This window comes from Bidens hawaiensis, unplaced genomic scaffold (assembly GCF_021521415.1).
Source record: "Bidens hawaiensis isolate Kalapana, Puna unplaced genomic scaffold, B.hawaiensis_p1.1 tig00018938_1, whole genome shotgun sequence".
NCBI lineage: Eukaryota > Viridiplantae > Streptophyta > Magnoliopsida > Asterales > Asteraceae > Bidens > Bidens hawaiensis.
In genome coordinates, this window is record NW_027492874.1 from 425012 (window position 1) to 446631 (window position 21620).

Sequence of the window (21620 nt, forward strand, 5' to 3'; positions counted from 1 at the left end):
TCTTACGCGCAATTCTCAGCCCGGCCAAGAATGCTTCATACTCCGCTTCGTTATTTGTACTTGGAAAATCCAGTCGAATAGCGTAAGTGTATTCTTGGCCTGCTGGGTTGGTTAGTTTCAACCCTGCGTCTGAGCCCTCGTTGCTGGCTGCTCCATCAGTGTAGAGTCGCTAGACATCATCGATGTCCTGTGCTGGAGAGGGTTGAGCCTCCTCCTGGCACTCTTTCTCCCGCGAAGCGAGGACTTCTGCAATAAAGTCGGCCAAGACCTGGCCTTTTATGGCTGGCCTCGGCTTGTACTTTATCGCGTATTCTCCCAATTATATTGCCCATTTGGCTAGGCGTCCTGACAATTCGGGTTTGCCTGGAACGTTTGCGAGTTTGAAGTTGGTGAGAATGGTGATTGGGTGACCTTGGAAATATCGTCTTAGCCTGCGTGAAGCCTGTACAAGTGCTAAGACTAATTTTTCCAGGGTAGAGTACCGGGTTTCTACGTCTGTTAGGACACGGCTAACATAGTAGATTGGCATCTGGATGCTTTTTCGCTCTACTAGCAGGACGGCCCCGGTTGATCTATCTCTGGCGGAAAGGTATAGGATTAATTCCTCCTCCGCTTATGGTGCTGTGAGCGTTGGGAGTTCGATCAAGCGTGACCGAATTTCCTGAAAAGCTGTTTCCGCTTCTGGTGTCAAGCGGAAGTGCGTTTTCTTTAAACAGTTTCTCAATGTTGACACGAATGGGAACGACCTATCCGCATGGTTTGCCAAAAAGCGGTTAAGTGCGACTAGGCGTCCATTCAGTGTCTGAGCTTGCTTGATGGTAGTAGGTGATTCCATTTTGATAATGGCTTCGACCTTTTCAGGGTTCGCTCTGAAGCCATCTTTAGTAACAATGACTCCTAAGAACTTTCCTTCTTCCATCCCAAAGGAACACTTGCTCGGGTTGAGCTTCATGTTTATCTTTCTGAGCGTGTTGAAAGTTTCTTCGATGTCTTTCAACATCGTTTCTGGGTCAGGGCTTTTGATGACCAAGTCATCCATGTAGACTTCCAAGTTCCTCCCAATTTGGGCATGAAACTCTTTGTCCATCAGGCGTTGGTATGTGGACCCGGCATTCTTAAGTCCGAATGGCATCATTTGATAACAAAATGTGCCATCGGGCGTCCGAAATGCGGTTTTTTCCAGATCGTCAACGGCCATGTGGATTTGATGGTACCCCTTATACGCATCAAGGAAGCATTTAAGGCGATACGGTGCTAACGAATCTACCTTAAGATCAATTTCGGGTAACGGGTAACAATCTTTGGGGCATGCTTTGTTTAAGTCTTTGAAATCCATGCACATGCGCCATTGTTTGTTAGACTTCGGTACCATGACGGGATTTGCAACCCATGTTTGATATCTGCTAACGCGTACGATGCTCGCGTCAAGGAGTTCCTTGACTTGGGTTCTACACGCGTTAGCTTGTTCCGCCCCCATTACTCTGCGCTTTTGTATGACTGGCGTAAAAGCCGGGTCACACTTGAGCTTATGCTCTGCCTTACTTCGAGGTACACCAGTCATGTCAGCTGGTGTCCACGCGAAGATGTCAGCGTTTTTCTGTAGTAAGCGTTTGAGTAAGGTGCGCGTAGGATCAGTGACTGTTGGGCCAATGGTAACAGCCTGGTCAGGGTATTTGCCATTGAAGGCCCATTCTTCTGGTTCGGTGATTGTTGGTTTAGCCATCTTTGGTTTGGGTTTTGATGAGACAGATGCGATGCATACCTAGGGAATACCGGTGATCATCGCTACACCCTCAGCTGTAGGCCATCCCATCATGCCGTGGACTGAAGATACCACGGCATTGAATCTTGCCATCCCGTCTCTCCCGAAGAGAATGTCGTATGTGTGGTGTGGCTTCCTCATTACGACAAAGTCCACGTCTTCTGTGCGGGAGTGTTTCCCGTATGTGAGAATGACGGGGAAAGATAGGATACCCAGGGGGTGTTTGTGCTGCCGTCGAACCCTTCCATCGAGGCGTAGACCGTTTCCAGGCGTTCCTTGTCTTCGTCGTCTAGCTTGTCGAAGAACTGCCTGTACATAACCGTTGACGAGGCGCCGTTGTCAGCAAAAGTGCGGGAAGTGATGTAGTGCCCCAGCTGGCTTTTGATGACGATAGGGCCTTCTTTGCCGGGTCCTCCTGGCACTCGCGGGAAGCGCACCTCAGCTTCCTTCCACGCGCATGGTTCTGTCGTTCGTCTTTTTCTTCCTCTGACGTTACTATGAACCATGTGGATGCTGATGTCAACGGGCTTTCGTCCGTTGCTTTTGTATCGGTTATCATTCTTCCCTCCATTCTTGATTGATGCCACAAGGTGTGTAAGTTATCCATCCTTGACGAATGTTTCAACAATATCCCTCAAGGATATACACTCCTCAGTGGTGTGACCCTTTGTCCCGTGGAAGTCACAAGATTTGCTCTGATCCGCGTTATGTCGCTGCCGGACCATTGGAGCTTTTGGCCATGGGAGTTTTTCGGTGGCAAATATCTCCGTGACGCTTTTGGTGAGTGGCGTCCACCGGGGGTTTCGGCTTGATGGGTGCGTGCTATCCCTTCCGCCTACTAGAGGGCGAGAGCTGGATGAGGTGTCAAAGTTTACCCTTGACTGCCAAATACCTTGCTTCCTCTTTTTGTTTTGCCGGGCGGTCCGGACGTTGTTTTCTCTAGTCCTCTGCGTGTAGAGGTTTGTACTCTGGGGAAGATCCCTACCCAGTTGCTTCTCCGTTTCGGCAAAGCGCTTGGCCGCCGTCATGATGGCATCCCATGTGGATGGCATGCCGTCTTTACCCGTCAACGTGCGGATAAGCTCTGGGTATTCGGCGCCCTGGATGAAAGCGGCGCGAACAAGATCTTCGCTTATGGTACCCAGACTCAGCTTTTTCGAGTTGAAGCGAGTGATGAAGTCTAGTAAAGATTCATCCTCTTCTCTAACGCAGTTGAGGATCGTCCACTGCTCTTCAGTATATTTCCTCTGTTGGCTGAAGTGTTGGCTGAACTTGTGTTGGAAGTCCGCCCAATCATAGATGTGGTGGACCGGTAAACGATCAAACCACGCCCTGGCTGCTCCAACCAGCGTCATCTGGAACATATAACACCACGTGGGTTCCGTCCAGTTGCTGACGGTTGCCCCCGCTATGAATCTGTTCAAGTGATCATCTGGGTCGGATATACCATCATAAGTGCCGATGTTGGACATTTGTTTGGCACTCTTCGGGGCGATTGCTTCCGCAATGTCCCTTGCAAACTTGGACGTTCCCGCATTTGCAATAGTTGGTCTAAAGGTTTTGGAGAAGTCACGTGGGTTTCTCCCCGCGTTCCTTGGTTTGAAAGTTTCTCCAAAATTCCTTTTCGGTTGGAAGTCCGTTTCCTTGCGCTTCCCTTTCGCTCTATGACGAGGGTTTGCGTCACTGTCGGACTCATCCCAATCATCGTCCAAGTACTCGCACTCATTGCTCATGTTGAGCTGTTGTCGAGTGTTCCCGAACTCGTCATTAGCCTGTTGGAGTGAACGTAAACGTTCATCCAACTCAGTTTGGAATTCTTTCTGACGTGCTTCTGCCCACTCTTTAACTTGATCAAGTGTTTGGCGGGGGAGCCTCGTTTGTTGTTTCTCCAACTGGGTATCAATGAATCCCAGGGGATGATTGTTTACTGCACTTGCCCCGGCTTGGGTAACCGGGGTAGTGTTCGTAAAATTTGTGTACTCGCCGGTGTTCCCCCCAGTAGCTGGGGTTGTGGTTACCGGGGTTTCTTGGTCACTCGCTGGCCTTGGCACCGGAGTAACCTTAACCATCTTTCCAGAGGTTTTGAAAAAACTGAGAAAATTAATTCTAGCTTTTATGCACGGATGGCGCCAATGAAGAAACACTAAAGTTGGAGCTCGAAGTGGGTCTCCACCGGAGAACCATACCGGCGTCCCCTCAAAGTTGGAGCTCAAAATGTTTATTTTTTTATAAATTTTATCTTTTATATTAAATGTAAAAAATAGGTCATAGGATAGTCTGTGTAGTAAGAAAAATGAAGGGCGGGTGTTAATTTAGGTACCACGATCACTGCAAAGACTATGACGTTACTTGTCAAAAGTACATAGTACTTCATGCTCATCTTTATCTTCTGCTTTACCAATGTTACCGGTGTACTATTATTTCAAACAACAAAAGATAAAATAACAATAATAGTTAAGTGTTATTGTCATTATAATATTAGCGAGTGTGAATAAGGCTTTTTTTTCTTCGTCTTGAGTTACACACACCAAGAACGTTATTTAAACACCAGGAGAGTATGTATGACTCGTATGAGGTTTATACAATTCGTATAGGTACAAAGTCAAGTTATTTTCGGTTAAGAATTACATGTGTACCGTATAGCCCCTGTACGAGCCGTATATGGCTATGCGACTCGTATAGAGCCTTTATGACTTGTATATGTGTTCTTTTTTAAGATTACTTTAAAATTACAAAATATATTATAAATAACATCTGAGTTGGTTATATTACATAAATCTTAAATGGTTGGAGCAAAAAAATTAATACATGGTTTGTACGGGTCGTATACCATCTATACGGCTTGTATAGACAAGAAAATAAGAAAATAATATAGATCTCCAGTCAAAGTGCAGGTTGACATGTTGTATATGAGTCGTATATACGGCTCGCACAGGTCAGACGAGTTAAGTGGGCTATACGAGCTAGAAAACCAATACGACTCGTATATAATGAAAAACGTTGTCACACTGTCACCTCCGTACGCATATCAATAAGTTAGGGTTATACGACTCGTATAGGCCATATACGGGCCTTATAGACTTATTTACACACCAGGAGGCTGGTGTTTGAATATAACCACCATTTCCTTCCTACGTTACACCATAGGTTTTCAACTTTTGTGGCGGTGCAACGGGTGTTAAATGGCATCGGGGGATGGTTTCTCCGAGGACGCAAGGAGTGCCCGAGAATTAGAGTTATGCCCTATGGGAGTAACTCTATAGGAGAAACTCTCTAGAGGTTCTGAAATGGGGTCGACCGCAAACCGACTTATAACCACCCAGTCATACCGTAAACTGCCGTTCAAAATTCCGAACCAGGGTCGGCGCAAGCCGACCTGTGACCACCCAGTCATACCGTAAATTGTCGTTCTAAATTCAGAATCGGGGTTGGCCGCAAACTGACCTTTGACCACCCAGTTATACTATAAGCTGTCACTGTTCTAAAAAACACTAGTGCCACTTCTCGTGTGATACAACATGAATATGACTTGGTTCGTTATGGCACATTGACACTGATATCATTAGGCAGGAATCAGTTTGTTTCCTCATGATACCAATACTCATTTAGTTTACGATATATAAAATACTTTGTTTTGAATAAAAGTTCCCTTAAAAAAATACACGAAATCGAGAATCTTCTTTTTCAAAACTTAGTTGCCTATTTTGTTGTTTTTTTTAATGGAAGAGTAACCAAGTTTTAAAATTGTTTTAATTAGGCAACTCAACTTTAAAAAGTGTTATAATTGAGTCACTCAACTTTTATATTTTATTAAATTAAAGGTTTAACATGTTTTTTTCGTCTTTTTCTTTTTTGTTTCACATGGGAAATCTTTTATCTTTTTTTTATGTTGACGTAGAGTGGCGACGTGAATTATATTATGTATACTCAACTTTCATATTTTATTAAATTAAATGTTTAACATGTTTTTTCGTCTTTTTTTTGTTTCACATAGAAAATCTTTTATCTTTTTTTATGTTTATGTTAAGTGACGACGTGAATTATAAAATACTTTGTTTTGAATAAAAGTTCATTTAAAAAAAATACACAAAATCGAGAATTTTTCTTTTTCAAAACTTAGTTGCCTATTTTGTTGTTTTTTTTAATGGAAGGGTAACCAAGTTTTAAAATTGTTTCAATTACGCCACTCAACTTTAAAAAAGTGTTATAATTAAGTCATTCAACTTTCATATTTTATTAAATTAAAGGTTTAACATGTTTTTTCGCCTTTTTCTTTTTTGTTTCACATAGGAAATCTTTTATCTTTTTTTTATGTTGACGTTGAGTGACGACGTGAATTAAATTATGTATTTTTAAATTTTAATATAATTAACAGGGTTTTTAATTTTTTTTTAAATTTAACTATATATATTGCAAATTCCGACATATCTTATCCTCCATTTATTTCTTGACGCACAAAAAAATCGGTAAGACTCGATTTGAAGATTTAATGACCTGATTCGAGGAGAAAATGTTTGAGTGACTTAACTGAAACACTTTTGAAACTTGGTTCGATTTTAAGTCATATTACTTTTTTTTTAAGTTAAGTACTGCAAGTTATTAGGCAAAAGTAAAGTGAATAATAAATATATTAAGATAATGATTATATTAATTATTGTATGAGAGGTGAAAATGAAACTTAATTCGACATATGATACAAACACTCATATAGTTTTAATATAAAAATTATACTCTATCTGAGTCAAATACGTTTTTCACATAAAAATTATATCGGGATTGACTCCAAAATTAATGATGCAGGTACCTATGTTCGGTCGGAACCAATTTGGCTAGTCATGATACGATACCGACACTCATGTAAATAACGGTTTAGTGGTAGTCGCTACCCAACATCTCCATGACCGTTTCAACCCAATTACTATTTAAATTTATATTAGATAAATAGCACTATAAATTAGTCCACTCTTCATTAAAAAAAATTACACTATAAATGCAGTTATTTTTTTCTACTCCACGACTACGTCTTCTCGGACTAGTCACATATTTTCAAAATCATGAAAACCACATTAGGGTCAGAGAGCGAGATCTTTGGACCAACCTACGACGCTCAAGTTAGCTTTTGATTCATTATGGAATAATTTTGTATGTAATGTATTATGGAAGAAGAAGACACCCCATAGAGGGGTTGGAGTGTCACGCTTATATAGGGAGTCTATGTCATAGGGTTTTTTATAAGCTTTTGTGTGATAGGCCCAAATAAAAGTGAATCAAGCTCAATTTGAAAACATATTTCTACAATACCTTAACATCATCGGCTTCATGAACATGAAACTTTAATCCAATTACCGAGCCCGATAAAACCGTTGCGATAACTCAACCTCTTACCCATCTTACCCCATGCACCGCTTACCCTAAAAACTAAAAAAAACTATTTTGCTTGGTTTCTTTTAAACTATATTGCTTAACGCGTTGATATTAAACATGTGATAATTTTATCCTTAACATTGCCTCTTATTAGGTCTGTTTTCTTATTAACTTTTCATTTTCTATTTTAAATCAAAGGACCTTTTAACTCGATGAATGTTTTTATTTTGTACATCTCTCTCTCCATCCAGGGTTTTCTGGACCTTTATGTTTTTTTTCCTTCCCTGGGCTAGGTAACACCAAATTTACTGTGATGACTAAGGCCCAAAAAATGGGTGGGCTGGTTAACACCAAGTTTACTGTGTTGAATAACTAGAAGGCCCAAACAAAAATGGGTCGTGGTATGACTGGTATGATTATCCAGACCATAGGCTTGGGGGGGGGGGTGGGGGGTGTTGGGATTGTTTATTTTCAGTAACTTATAACTTATAAACTTTTTGAAAAGTAATAAGGTTTCGAGATTGATTATATTGTGAGAGAACAAGTTCCATAAGTTACACTTTTGTAATTTATTAATTTAATAAAAAGTTACAAGAAGACAAAATAAGGAATCCCAGACACCCCCTTAGTATTACACGGAGTAGCATGTTAAATCTAATTATACTATTAAAACAAAACATATTATTCACATGACACTATATTAGTTTGTCTACATAGGATGCCACACAATATGTTACTATGTATAATATTTCCACCTAATCCATTATTAATCAAATTCAATAATCACTTAATTGACTATTAATACTCAATTTTCTAAAATAGTATTTCTTTTTGCAATTTTAAACTCTTTTTTACTATAATTCAAAGTTAAAATATGTAACTGACATTCTTAATTACGATAAACGTTTTATTTTTTAAAAGCAATAAAACAAAAAGAATATTTCAAATATATAATATTATAATTATTGCCAAAAATTTCGAAGTCAATCTTTTACATTATAACAAGATTTCCGATAGTGTATGGTAACTGCTAAAACAAATATATAATATTTCACATTTTTAGATGATTCCTTATTTTATTTTCTGTATATATATTTCATGATCTTGCTGACTTGTTTTTTAAATCAAGTATTAAGTTTTTTTGTATTTCAAAGAAAGTTTGTCACCAGTTAATTTATAAGTTTTGTTAAATACATGGGCAATCGAATTTAAGCTAACGTTTTCAAGTAGTGGATTTTCTGATTTCAAAGGTTCATGTAGTTTTTAAGTTTTACAAATGTTGTATGATGTTTTAAGTAAAATAGATATTTTGGAGATGTAACTTTATTAAAAAAAAATTATTAACTTTTTTAAAACGACGACTTTCTTGTATTTAGGCTACTTCACTCTCCAAATTTGAAGAGCCCTGATGCCCCACTATGATCAGACTAAGTTGTCTTAACCGGGCCCACGTTGGCTATAAAGTTTGGCTTGGATATTCCCCGGAAAACCATACCGCCAACTGCCACTTGACATCGTTGTGCTGCCACAAGAGTAGAACTCTCTGACGTACACATGGTGAGATGAAAACTCGAGTGATGATTTTTAATAAACATGCACATCTAAATGTATTTTCAATATTATTTTACGGTTTAAAGTTATCAATAGTAGATTTTTAGTGTTAATGAAAAAAATGACAATATAAGTGTTTCTTGAATATTTATTTTGTAATAATTTAAAAAATTCATTACTTACAAATTGTTAGGTTCTTAACTTATATTTTTTTTTATGGTTAGCCTTATAATTATAAGTTTAAAAATTATTAAGTTCAAGATTACAAATTATAAGTTTAAATGTTAAATTTACCTAACAAATGTATTATTTTCCGTCCGTGTATTACACGGGCAACTATCATAATAATAAATATTAACAAACAATATTACTTTTCCGTTAATTATTAAGAAACCGACACGAAAGATAACAATAAAAAACATAAATAACAACTACTTGGGATGTTCAAGTTCGGTAGGCTAACAATGTTTGCCACCAAATCTTATCATAGTCTAATGTTTTTTCTTGATTACATAACTCCAAAATGATATCATTGGCAACGACTTCAATACCAAAAACACACACACTAGATAACAAATTAAGAACAATTAACTAACATGATCAAATAAAAAACAATTAAATAATAGTTATACCAAATTTCAACGTATGTCATTTATCTTTTAAATTGATGCGGTTTTTACGTAATCTTTCTAAATGTAACACGTTTTGTCTTTCGGCCCTAACCCAATTAATTTTTTTCTGGGTTAAATTAGGTCACACAAGGGCAGTTAGTCTTTCTACACATCACCATCTCCCCCCCGTTTCTCTCTCTCTCTCTCTACCACCGACACCATCAACCACCATTGCCTCACCTCACCAAGGTACTATTTGAAAAATAGAGGCGAAAGTGATCATGGAATCTCAGTTTAAAGATATGTAAACGAACTATTGTTCATGTCCAAGTTAAACATGTTTAGGAATGTTGAGGATGTCGAGCTGCATTGGTATGACAAAATTAGGCTTAGTCTTTGTGAAGAAGAGATGTTGTGGTTGTAGTTTTAAATTTTAATTGATGACAATGGTGGTCTGGAACCCCATAATATCCCTAAATCCCCAAGTAAAAAAATAAATAAATCTAATAACAAAACTTAAGTAATTAACCCTAATTGCGAATAATTTGATCTCGCTAACAAGCATTAAGATCTAAAAACAACCATCAACAGTTGAATGCATACCTTGCGAAATGTGGTGCCATTATAAAGAAGAACCCAACCACGTTCTTTACAAAGAGCATTTCGTAAACTCTCTCTCCTTATATGGTGGCATTGTTAGAGAGATAGATGGGTGGTGGCGGTGGCGAGCAGTGTGGGGTGCGTAGAATAAAAATACCCTTGTGTGACTTGACATAAAAGAAAAACTTAACTTGATTAAAAATAAAGGACAAAACGTGTAACATTTGATACAATGATTATTTTATCTTTACTCTTGGTATTTTGGTATTGCTATTATTTTGTTAAAAAAGATAATTATTATGAATGAATGAATTGTAATTGTATTAACAATATATAATCAATTTCTTGAATATATTTCACTTAATGGTTAAAGTTTAAAATTTTCAACAATTAATTGTCTAAATAAATCCAAAAGAGACATTTGTAGTTTCCCCACATGACGATTTCACATATTCCAACAAAGAATACCTAAAACCCAAATCTCTCCTTCTTTCTTTCCCTAAATTAAACATCTCAATTCAATTCAATCGCTAGACACTGTAAATCTGGAAAACCCTCTGCCAATTTTACTAAAACCTAACCACATTTCGTTTCGCAGGCGGCAGTAATAATAATAATAATAATAAGATGATGAGGTGGGAAAAACTGGAGATTGAAAACGGAGGTCCGGGTAAACGATGGGGCCACACGTGCAACGCCGTTCGTGGTGGTCAACTCCTCTACGTCTTCGGTGGCTACGGCGAAGACAACACTCAGACTAATCAAGTTCACCTTTACAACACCAGTACGTTACTTATGCAACCCCATTTTAATTCATTTATTAGGGTTTTTAATTGAGATTCTAGTTTAACATATTACACATTGCTAACCCAAATCATAATAATATTTACGAATAATTCAATTGATTCAAATGTTATGATTAACTCATTTTGATTAATAATTATTTATTGTTAAGCTAAGAGAACATGGAGTGAACTGGAAATGCAAGGCGCCCTGCCCGTGCCTAGAGATAGCCACAGCTGCACCGCGATTGGTGATAAGTTGTTTGTCTTCGGGGGCACGGATGGAAACGTACCTCTCAAAGACTTGCATATTTTGGAAACCTGTGAGTTGTGCTATTGGTATTTAATTGTTGAATTATTTGATTTATTGGATAATAAGTAATGTGTATGTTTAGCTACAAATACGTGGATGACTCCGTCGGTTAGAGGGGAGGGCCCGGAAGCACGGGAAGGACACAGCGCTGCGGCTATTGGCAAACGCCTTTTTATATTTGGGGGATGTGGCAAGTCTTCTGACACTCTCGTTGAAGAGTATTTTGATGATTTATACATATTAAATACAGAGACAATGGTATGGAAACGCGTGGCAACAATGGGGATCCCGCCAGCTAAGCGTAACAGTCATACATGTGTCTCGTGGTCGAACAAAATTATTGTCATTGGTGGGGAAGATACTCAAAACTACTATTTATCTGATGTGCAGATGCTTGATACAGGTTTCAAGTTTGACTTTGTTGACCCGAGGCTTATGATTCATCTGAAGTTATTTAATAGTATGTGATTTGTTTATTATAGATACGCTTACCTGGACAAAGTTGGTAACCAATGGCGAGCCATTGCCACCTAGGGCTGGTCATACAACAATTGCATTGGGCAAAAACTTGTTTGTGTTTGGAGGTTTTACCGATGCTGAAGACCTTTTTGATGACTTATATATGTTTGATCTTGGTAATATATTGTGATATATAAATCAGTATCTTGGAATTGTATATGTTTGAACTTGATCTTTATAAATTATGTGCAGAAACTTTTAAGTGGACCAAGATTATGACGGTAGGAGTGGGGCCCTCTGCTAGATTTTCTATGGCGGGAAGCACTTTGCATCCGCATAATGGTGGTGTTCTTATATTCATGGGTGGCTGTAATAAGAGTCTTGAGGCGCTAGATGATATGTTCTACTTACACACAGGTTTTAATTATTTTTACAGTTTATGCATGTATGTATGTTTATACAGGGTAGGATTCTAAGTAGAACACAATTTTTTGCGATAACACATAGGACAAAATAATCATTGATTTTTCCAATCTTACTGTTTTTTTAAAGTATAAGAAGTACACAAACAAACACACTCAGTAAAATATAAGAAAATGGTTGAAATGCAATGTTTTCTTAATTTCTTCTGAAATTCCAAAAGAACGGAAGTTTCCTTTTTTTATGTAGAATCTACACGTGTAAGTTAGGTGTAGGTTCTAAACCTCTAATCTTATATTACCTACACATGGATGTATTTAAGAAGTACTTATAAAAAAAATATGAACCATTGATAAAATTAACAACTTAGGTTTTTTCTTTTTATTCTCGCAATAATGTAGTGTTCTATAATGAACCTCGCTCTATTTATATATATGCTAACTATTATGGATTTTTAGGGCTTGTAATTGAAAATGCGCGAGATGAAAGAAAGTTAGAAAAGTTATCTTTGAGGAAGCAGTTAAGATTGAAAAGTCAAGAACATCAAGCTGTGAATCCTGTGTGTGATAGTCCAATGGAGACGAATTTTAATGCTAATAAACACATGCCAATGCCTACACGTACTCACTTTTCACCAAGTATGATTTTGAACATATTATTTTGAATCAGTGGCGTTAGATGTTCTTGGGGATATTTATGTGTTTTTTTGGTGTGTAGATGGACAGAATATTTATTTAAATGAATATCATAATGCAAATGGGAAGAGAACATTTCAAGCAAAAGTGACAAAAGGCATGACAAATTGCTATACAATTGAGACGATTATAGACGGGAAGCCTCTGCGTGGGGTTTTATTCTCAAACAACTTAGGGTCCAAGAAGCCAGCTGCTGATGATTTAAGAAGGTTAAAAATGCCATTTTGTTTTGATAAATGGACTCATGTATCTGATAATTTAATGTGCTTTATGATAGTTAATCTGGTTTAATTTGGGTGTTATAAATGACAGGAAAAGGGTTGTAGTTGAAGATGTGAAAAAGGATTTTGAGAATGTTATGATGGATAACACAAGAAGTCCTGAACACCAAACTCCAGGCGCCACGTCAGCTGCTTCAGATGTGAAGACTCCAGCAACTTCTAACGTGTCTCCGTCCCATGAGGTTAGCATTTATTTTTTTTATGGTTAAATGATATATCATAAGTTATAACAAACTCTTGGTGCTGTAAGAAGGTTGATGGCTATTAAAAAAAATCACATAGTAACATTATATTAGTTCAAGAAAACGAGCACTTGCAGATGATTAGAAAAATATACTTTAAAGATAAGAGAGTGGTTTAAGATTTCCTAACTAACCAACTAATAAAGATTTATACAGGCAGCATAAATAACACAATCATATGCATCTAGTAGCTAATAGTCCAAGTAGTACAGATTTGATGTACATATATGTTGACAGAGCAAATCACGTATCACTCCAAGGCACAGTTTCCAAAATAAACTTAAGAATCAGATACCATCAAAACAAGAAGTTAAAATGAAGTATAGTATCAAAATTTCAAAAAGATTAGTTAATAGAAAATCTAGGAATTAGATCGTAATATTAGTTAGTATCGTAATATTAGTTAGTTCAAACTTCAAAGTTCTAGGCTTGCATAGACGTTAATAGAAAATATAGCAATTAAATTCATTTTAACTTTTATACTTAATGAAATTAGTGGATGTGATTTCTTATTAGGTTGCATTTCTTTTTCTTCTATGTAGTATTTATGCTTCACCGAAGATTTTAGTTTAAGTAAGATCAATGTTAGAGCATTCAGAGCATTCTCATCCCATTACCTATAATTTTGTGAGGGAAGTTTGCAAATTATAGGATGAGGTTGTGAGTGATTGTGAGTGTAAATTATAGGGTGGAGAGAGAAATGTAGTGATTTTTTGTAAATCTGGGGAAACATTGTTTCTCCTATTTATTTTTTATTATTTGTTGGATTGGTTGTGAATAGAGGAGAGAGTAAACTGTAATGATAAAGGTATAAAAAATATTATTTAATTGAACAGGAGAGAGAAATGTAGTGTTTTTTAGTGTAATTATAGAGATAGGGATGAGGAACGGATTGAGAATGCTCTCAGAATGGAGTCCCCATCCCCTACCCCATACCCAATTATAGGGAAGATATGTAAAATTGGTAATTTTTACTTCCACATTGGAGTCCCCATCCTCATACCCAATACCCCAAATTATATGGGAAACTAAACCAAAACCCCATATTTGGGTGTTCATTTTTCACCCCCCCCCCAAATCTTATATTTTAATATGGTTGTGAGTAGATATGTGTATTGTTTAATAGATTATCAATGTATATACGGATTCAGATGTGGAAGATTTATTAGAAGTGAACAAATTTTATGAATATATGTGTAGTTGGTTAAATTATATGGATGGGGATAGAGCTTCTCATTGTGAATGCTCTTAAGTCCACACTTCTAGGTAAGTTGAGATATAAGTTACAAGTTTGTTCTTCTAGGTAACAGAACCTACAAATGTATCTTCATTGCTCCATTTACTGCTTTTAGCCATTATGGTTTTACCTTTTCTCTTAAATTGGGGGGGGGGGGGGGGATAGCAATATCACCGGTAACGGGTAGGAATTGAAATTGTATATATAACGGATAGATCAACGGCTCGTTTCGGATACAGATTCACCACCGAAACAAACAGTCGGGCTGCGATTTTTAACCGAAGATACAGACACACCACTCCGGATAAGAAACCGTGTCTAAGAACACCACTCGAGATGCCAAAATCGAGCTAGCATAGACAAAATCAATTTTACTCAAAATTCATTGAGATAAAATTAACCAAGAAAAACTTTTCAACATAAACATCTGCCCTATTTCCTTTCATCCGAAACAATTACATAGAAATTAAAATAACTACCCCTAAAATATAGGAAACTACCTTGACCGCTAGTCCACTACTACATGACTTGAAAGAAAATATGAAATTAAATAAAAGAGATAATATAATAACAAATGACAAATAAGCATGGTTGCATGCTAGAAAATCAAGGCTCGTGGTTCGGATCATGGTGGCTCTTCGGGTTCGGGTAAGTATGTGATCCAGTTAATTGGCTTAATAAACCGAACCTGATGTATATCGGGGGGGGGGGGGTGTTGCTTGTGTATGCCTTTGAAGAACCAATCATATAAAATTAATCAACTGTGTCCTATAATGATTTGTGATGATGAATAATCAGAGGTGTATAATGGGTTGTAATAGAATGCCCTGCAGGAGATGGTGTTAGGAATTAGGATGTGTGTCTGCTTGAAGTTGTTGGCCATGATAATACTTGATGAGTTTTGATTCTGTAAGAATTATTTGATAAAATGACAAAAAATGACACAATTATGTATTGTTACAAATTATTCAATTTACGTGCATCTGCAAAAATCAAGACAATCTGAGAAACACAAGATTGTCACTTTTAGTTTAATCTTGAAGCTGAGTTTATTTTTTGTTTAATATGCAGGTTTCAGGAGATAGAAAGTCGTCTTTGGAATTAAACACAATGAATACATCAACCGCAGCTGAAGACACTGCCAATTCAATTCCTAACCATGGTATAGGAACCTTTTTAATTTTTTATAGTGCTTTATTATGCTCTGTATGTACACCAATCGCGTTTTTGTGGTTGTAGAAGGTCACCCCAAACTTGAAGAACATGATCCCTTGACTCTGACACAGCAAGTATGAATCTTTAAGAAGCAGATCAAATGTTGGACTTTAACTTTCAAGGTTCGTTTAGTCTAAAGTCAATTTGACACAACTACTAAGCAACTCATTAAATGATCATGGTCTAACCCAAACATCTCTCTTGTAGGTGATCATTGGACTTTCCAAAGAGTCATGGTCAGTAAATAAACACCACTGTCTCTGATCTGCTTGCATTTACCATGTTTGGCTCCTCTGGTTTCTTGCATTGCACGAGCTGAATGGTCGGTGGTGGTTCAACAAAGCTTGCAACAAAATTTAAAAATGTAGAACTAACTCTCTTGTCATATGATCATATGTTCGGTACCATTATGAAACGCAACACAATCTCAAATCTTTTTGTTTTTGTCTCACATTATGAAATGCACATTAGTTATCAAACTGATTGGATTGAATTAGTTCAATATTGGAATTAACAAAAATAACAAATAAACCAAAGAATTAGGGGAAGATTGCAATGATTGATATAATCCAATACAATATAATATATATTACAAATCCAAATAAATCCCAAGAAATGGAGACCATAAGCAAAGTCTAAATTGTCAATTTGACATCAAACACCCCTTCATGGTTTCACTTTCCACCACCACTGCCACCAAACAAGTAACCTAAAGAAGACCCACCGCCTGGTGCTGCATGAACCTTAGTCGAAGGTCGGTCCTGCACAAAACCAGACCGTTTAAACAAACACCGAAACATAATACATACTCATACATCATAACTTAACAATAAATTATACCGTGAGAAAGTTTCCAGTGTTCTGACCATCAGCCCGAAAGTAGTTGTTGGTCTGAGTACCTTGTATCCCAGCCGGAATCTGTTTTGTATTTTCCGGCTGGGGTACAACAGCTGTAGGCTTAGGTGGTGGCTAGTGCTCCACTGGAGCTCTAGCCACCACCTCTGTCTTGCGTGTGGTGGGCTTTGGCTCATCGCTTCCAAAGAGGTAGTCGAGTGAACTCTGTCCTCCACCGCTACTGACTCCACGGCCCATGATTTCTGCTTATGAACCAAGACATTATTTGTTGAATTCTACTTTATTAAACAAAACTCTATACAAACATGATAATTGGATCAAACCCTAAGTTATACATACTTATATTCTTCATTGCTAGCTGATTTTAGAACAAGATCACTGGTAATTATTATTCTATACATATCTTTGAAACTCATGTTTAAGCGAAGAAATAATTAAGTAAATAACAGTAATTACAATATTACATAATTTACATTTCAACATTTGGTCTAACACACACACACCAAATTCCAGATCCATATGAATTTGAGACTAGATATTAAATTGAAACATAAAATGTGAAACTAATAAGATATGAAAGTATAGGATAAGAAGTTACTACCGGAGTGTGTGTTGGAATGGATCAGAGCAGATCAGATCAGATCAGATCTAGATTGAAGGGAAGATATGTTATAGGATAAGAAGTGTTGTCTGATGTATACTATATAATGCCATCCCCAGCCGCCCAAATCTATTCAACTTGAATTTTAAGGGACCCTTTATTTATTTACTTACTTTCATTTTTTAATCTTTAGACACTTGAATTTTAAATGGATTGTAAGAAAGAATTGAAGTTTGATTTTTGGATTGATGATTGCAAAGGTAAACACACAATAGTTGTTTAGAACTCAAATAGGTAAATTATGGACTTCAAGTTATAAGTTTGTGAGCTTGAAAAATCAATATTCATTAGCCGGCTATACTTGGCTATGTTTCTTAATTACAATATGTTTTCCACTCACATTAGTTTATGTGTCTCTATATATGTAACTTGGCTAAAAAACACATATAACTCTAAAGTTTTAACTTTTTTTTAAAAACTTTTCATATCTCAAACTCTAATCTCTATTCAATTCCATACTTATTTATTCTTTCATTTATTATTATTTTTTCCCCTTTTTTTTTTCACTCACTAACTCACACATAAGTATAGAAAATTTACATATAGAAGGAATATTACATCTCTATACTTAGAGAAGCATTGTTCTCATAAGGTTTGACCAACATTTAATTTTGGTGCAACCTATACCGACGACGTGTCGCCAGGATAGGATATGACGTTAGGATACACTAGTTTATTTTCATTTATTATTTTCTTTTATTACATAGAAACATGTCGGCACCCCTATGCCGGCGACATGTCGTCAACAAAAATAAATCTGTAATATTTAATTATTTTAATACGCAATAAATAAAAAGTGTTGTATTGGCTCACCCTAAAGCGAAACAAATCAACCTTTGCTTCTCACTCTTCATCATTTTATCAAATCTCCAGCTCGCATATATCTCTCAAACTACCTCCACCCACCACTGTTTATCGCCACCACCGCCTTGCTATCACTATCGTGAGTTTCCTCTACCAATTGTGACTTGAAACACCTACAAATTAAGTAATTTTCCTACATTATTTTGTGTTTTGCCACAAATTGTTGATATTGAAGTTAATCAAAACTCAATGTAGGTGTAACTGAAATGCCACAAATTTTCCAACGTACCAGGGGTTGGGCTTACACACAAACGTAGTTCTTAAATTTCAAACTAACATTAAAAGACTGCGAAGTTCATACAAATTCCGTACTTGGAGGTATGTAGTTCAACAAAGCACAAATACAAAATCCGTCTTTAACATAGCAAACATACTAACATTCATACATTCATACATTGTACATACGCATATATAGTTATATACATAATACATATAGATAAAAACTATACATACATACATATAAATGTATACATGCATACAAATTTCAGGCCAAACGGGATAAACGTGACGTGGGGATAGGTTGCTAGGTCAGATAAAGATTCTTGTAGCGTGTGTTTATGTGTCTCACAATGTATATTTATACATTAAGATGTACAATCAGTGACGAAGCTTGGTGGCCGAACTCAATATATATAAAAAATTCATCAACTAGAGGGGGGTGGGCTCAAAATTTTGGTCGGAAACATGTAAATTTACACTACGTATAAAAAAATTTCGGCCAAAAAAGGATAAATTTACACTACCAAGCGAAAAAACGGAGGGGCCGGACTCAAAATTTCGGTCGGAAATGGGTAAATTTACACTATGTATAAAAATTTTCAGCCGAAAAAAGATAAATTTACACTACCGAGCAAAAAACGGAGGGGGCTGGGCTCAAAATTTCGGTCGGAAACGGGTAAATTTACACTATGTATAAAATTTTTCGGCCGAAAAAAAAATAAAGTTACACTACCGAGCGAAAAAACAGAGGGGTCAGGGCTACCCGTGGCCCCGACTAAGCTACGCCACTGTGTACAATTATACTCCTTAATTTTCTTTGTTAATAATAAAACAGATTTTAACTTAGATCTTGAGAGCACATGAGTATAAAAAAATAGAAATACGAGCACGTAAGGGATACCAAGTCTTTTGCTCAATATATAAAATCTAAGGAATATAGCAAAAATGCCTGATTAATGACCCTTGAACAACTAAAGAGACAAAGCAAATACGTATATTGTTTAAATGACACCAATTACACGCCCTGCTTGCGGTGCGCGCATATAATGTATATATGTGTGAACCCTCGGGTGGGCAAAAGTAAAAGTGCACTAATTTTGACGTTATTTTACTAATCTCGTGAAAATAACGTTAAAAGTGGCGGAAGGTTAATCAGGCATCATGTGGTGGCGTTGATAGCCGAAAGACAAGGGCACATGCACCAATCAGCCGGTGTCCCTGATGATTGAGTGCTATGTGCCTTATGTCCAAGGCTTGATGCAAAACTACTATCGAGCCGGGGGTCTCACCGGAAGCAGCCTCTCTATCCCTATGGGATAGAGGTAAGACTGTCTACATCTTACCCTCCTCAGACCCTACCATAGCATTGCTATTGGTGGGATATACTGAGTATGATGATGATGATGATGATGATGATGATGTTTAAATGACACCAATTACCAAATCTTTGATTCCTGCAACATTGTTACGATTTGACACCTAACATGTCCAGTCATTATTTCATGAATACGATCGACCGACAAAAGATAAGGTTGTTTTAATTCGCCTTAGACTTTGAGGAATCAAGTTGGAGTGTCAACTTGCGTAATATATCGATGGTTATAGAAATGCCTTCAGACCTTCTATTGGCAAGTGTACCACGTATTCACAAAACTAGAACATGCATTGCAACTTAACATCATAACATTAAACTTTATTCCTAACTTAATTTATGCCTATTTTATAAGACTCTCAAATAAAGAAGGCTTAGATAACTTAATTGCAATCTTATTCTAACTATTAGGCTATGGGGTATACTCTTACCTATACATAGGTTAAAGTGACATGACACTTTAAAGATGGATTAAACCAATCCCCACTTGTGTTAAGTGTATTAAAATGGCCTATGGGTTATGCTTTTAACGGGTTAAAAAGAACAATATGCATTAATTATGTATTGATTTGTTATATTAATTATGTGTTAAATGGGGGTTAAACCATTTTCTTTGGATGACATAGAGTGAAAAAGAAAAAAATGAGTGATGTGAAACTTATGTGGAGTTAAAATGGGTTAAAGTATACCCCACCTTAATAATTTGAATTGATGTGAACTTGATATTTTGGTTAGTGCACGTGGCTTTTTCTTATTGGACCAATTATTATTTATTTATTTTTAATTTAAACAACTTACATTTTTTATCCTTTAAAATAAGTTATCGTAGTCATTAACTTCATTAGTTTTTTTTTTCTTTAAACGATTTACATGCATGTCCATTTTTCTATTATTATCATCTTAACCGATTTACATTTTTATCACCGAACTTTAATAAAGTCATCATGGCTTATGAACTTTAATAAATCCCTTTAAATGATTTACATTCATACCCCTGAACTTTAATTGAGTTATAAGTTTGGTCATTATATATTTTTTTCTTTTTTAACAAATATTTTTCTTTAATTTGTTTTTTTTTATTATTTAACTTATTAGAATTAAAGTTGATATTTAACTCTAGACAAAATTACTTAATCACGTGACTTGCTTATTTTTATATTTGTTTAGATCAAAGCATAGATAGTTTGCAACAAAGACATCCTCGCCAGCGCCCTCCTACAATTCCACTGGTAATTGCGACCCAATACTAATTAATGATCAGATTCACAACATGATTTATGGCGGTGAAATTAAATACGCCCGAACCTATATTTCAAAATCTATAACTTCACCTCATCTTTTTTTTTTCTTTTCTCTATTTAGTTGCAAATCTACATTATTCTTACTCTTATACTAATAGCTAATACATCTTATGCCTGGATTTGAACCCAAGAACTCACGTCCAAGAAGCAAGGCCGCATCCCACATTAGCAAGTTCACCTTCTATTAAACTTTTAATTCATAGCTCTTACACTTCTATATTACTCTTTCTGCATTCTTTTAAAATTCATCTTATTTTTTTCCTCATAGGGGGTTGCGCATACACCAACATCTATTTTAGATGCACAAATCTATTTTCACATTCTACAAACTCTTATAATTCACATAAAGTAACACAGCTTTAACTTATATTTCTCTTAACTTTCAAATAAGCCTCAATTCTTCATTGATAACCTCAGACCATTTTTCTTTCTAATCCCACGCCGCCGCCAAATTTACGTCACCCTCAAGCGAGCTTTCGACGAATCCTTAATTAAAAGTTTAAAACTACCATTTAAAAGTAGGAGGGGGCATTGATGTCAAGCCTAACCTTCAAACGGCCATTTGTAATTTGTGAACATTGTAGGATTAGATTGTCAGTGAGTAACATTAAATCGATCTGTATACTTATATACTGTACATATATTGTTTATTACTAAGTGTACATCTGTAAAAACTTTGAAGTGTAATATCTTATATGTGATAAGTGACTACATGGATCCGCAACTAGTTTTACGCATATTCACAATCTCTAATTATGGTGAAAGATAATAATAACATATCAAAGCATTGGTTCAGATTTCTATGTAGCATAATAT

At 36.3% G+C, this 21620-nt stretch overlaps 1 protein-coding gene and 1 pseudogene across 2 annotated transcripts; one reads left to right on the forward strand and one right to left on the reverse strand.

Moving 5' to 3' along the window:
- The first annotated feature begins 10400 nt into the window (after positions 1-10400).
- On the forward strand, positions 10401-15986 carry LOC143557357 (uncharacterized). The gene is made up of 11 exons (XM_077046447.1): positions 10401-10672; positions 10844-10993; positions 11066-11386; positions 11466-11618; positions 11695-11859; positions 12321-12500; positions 12580-12766; positions 12870-13020; positions 15389-15479; positions 15557-15654; positions 15740-15986. The coding sequence occupies exons 1-10, from the start codon at positions 10516-10518 to the stop codon at positions 15610-15612; spliced, it is 1611 nt and encodes a 536-aa protein (XP_076902562.1). The 5' UTR covers positions 10401-10515; the 3' UTR covers positions 15613-15654; positions 15740-15986.
- A 101-nt stretch (positions 15987-16087) lies between these two features.
- On the reverse strand, positions 16088-16629 carry LOC143557359 (protein SPIRAL1-like 1; annotated as a pseudogene). The gene is made up of 2 exons (XR_013139558.1): positions 16373-16629; positions 16088-16293 (listed from the first exon to the last, which is right to left on the reverse strand). The product of XR_013139558.1 is annotated as a protein SPIRAL1-like 1 (transcript).
- Between the last annotated feature and the right edge of the window lie 4991 nt (positions 16630-21620).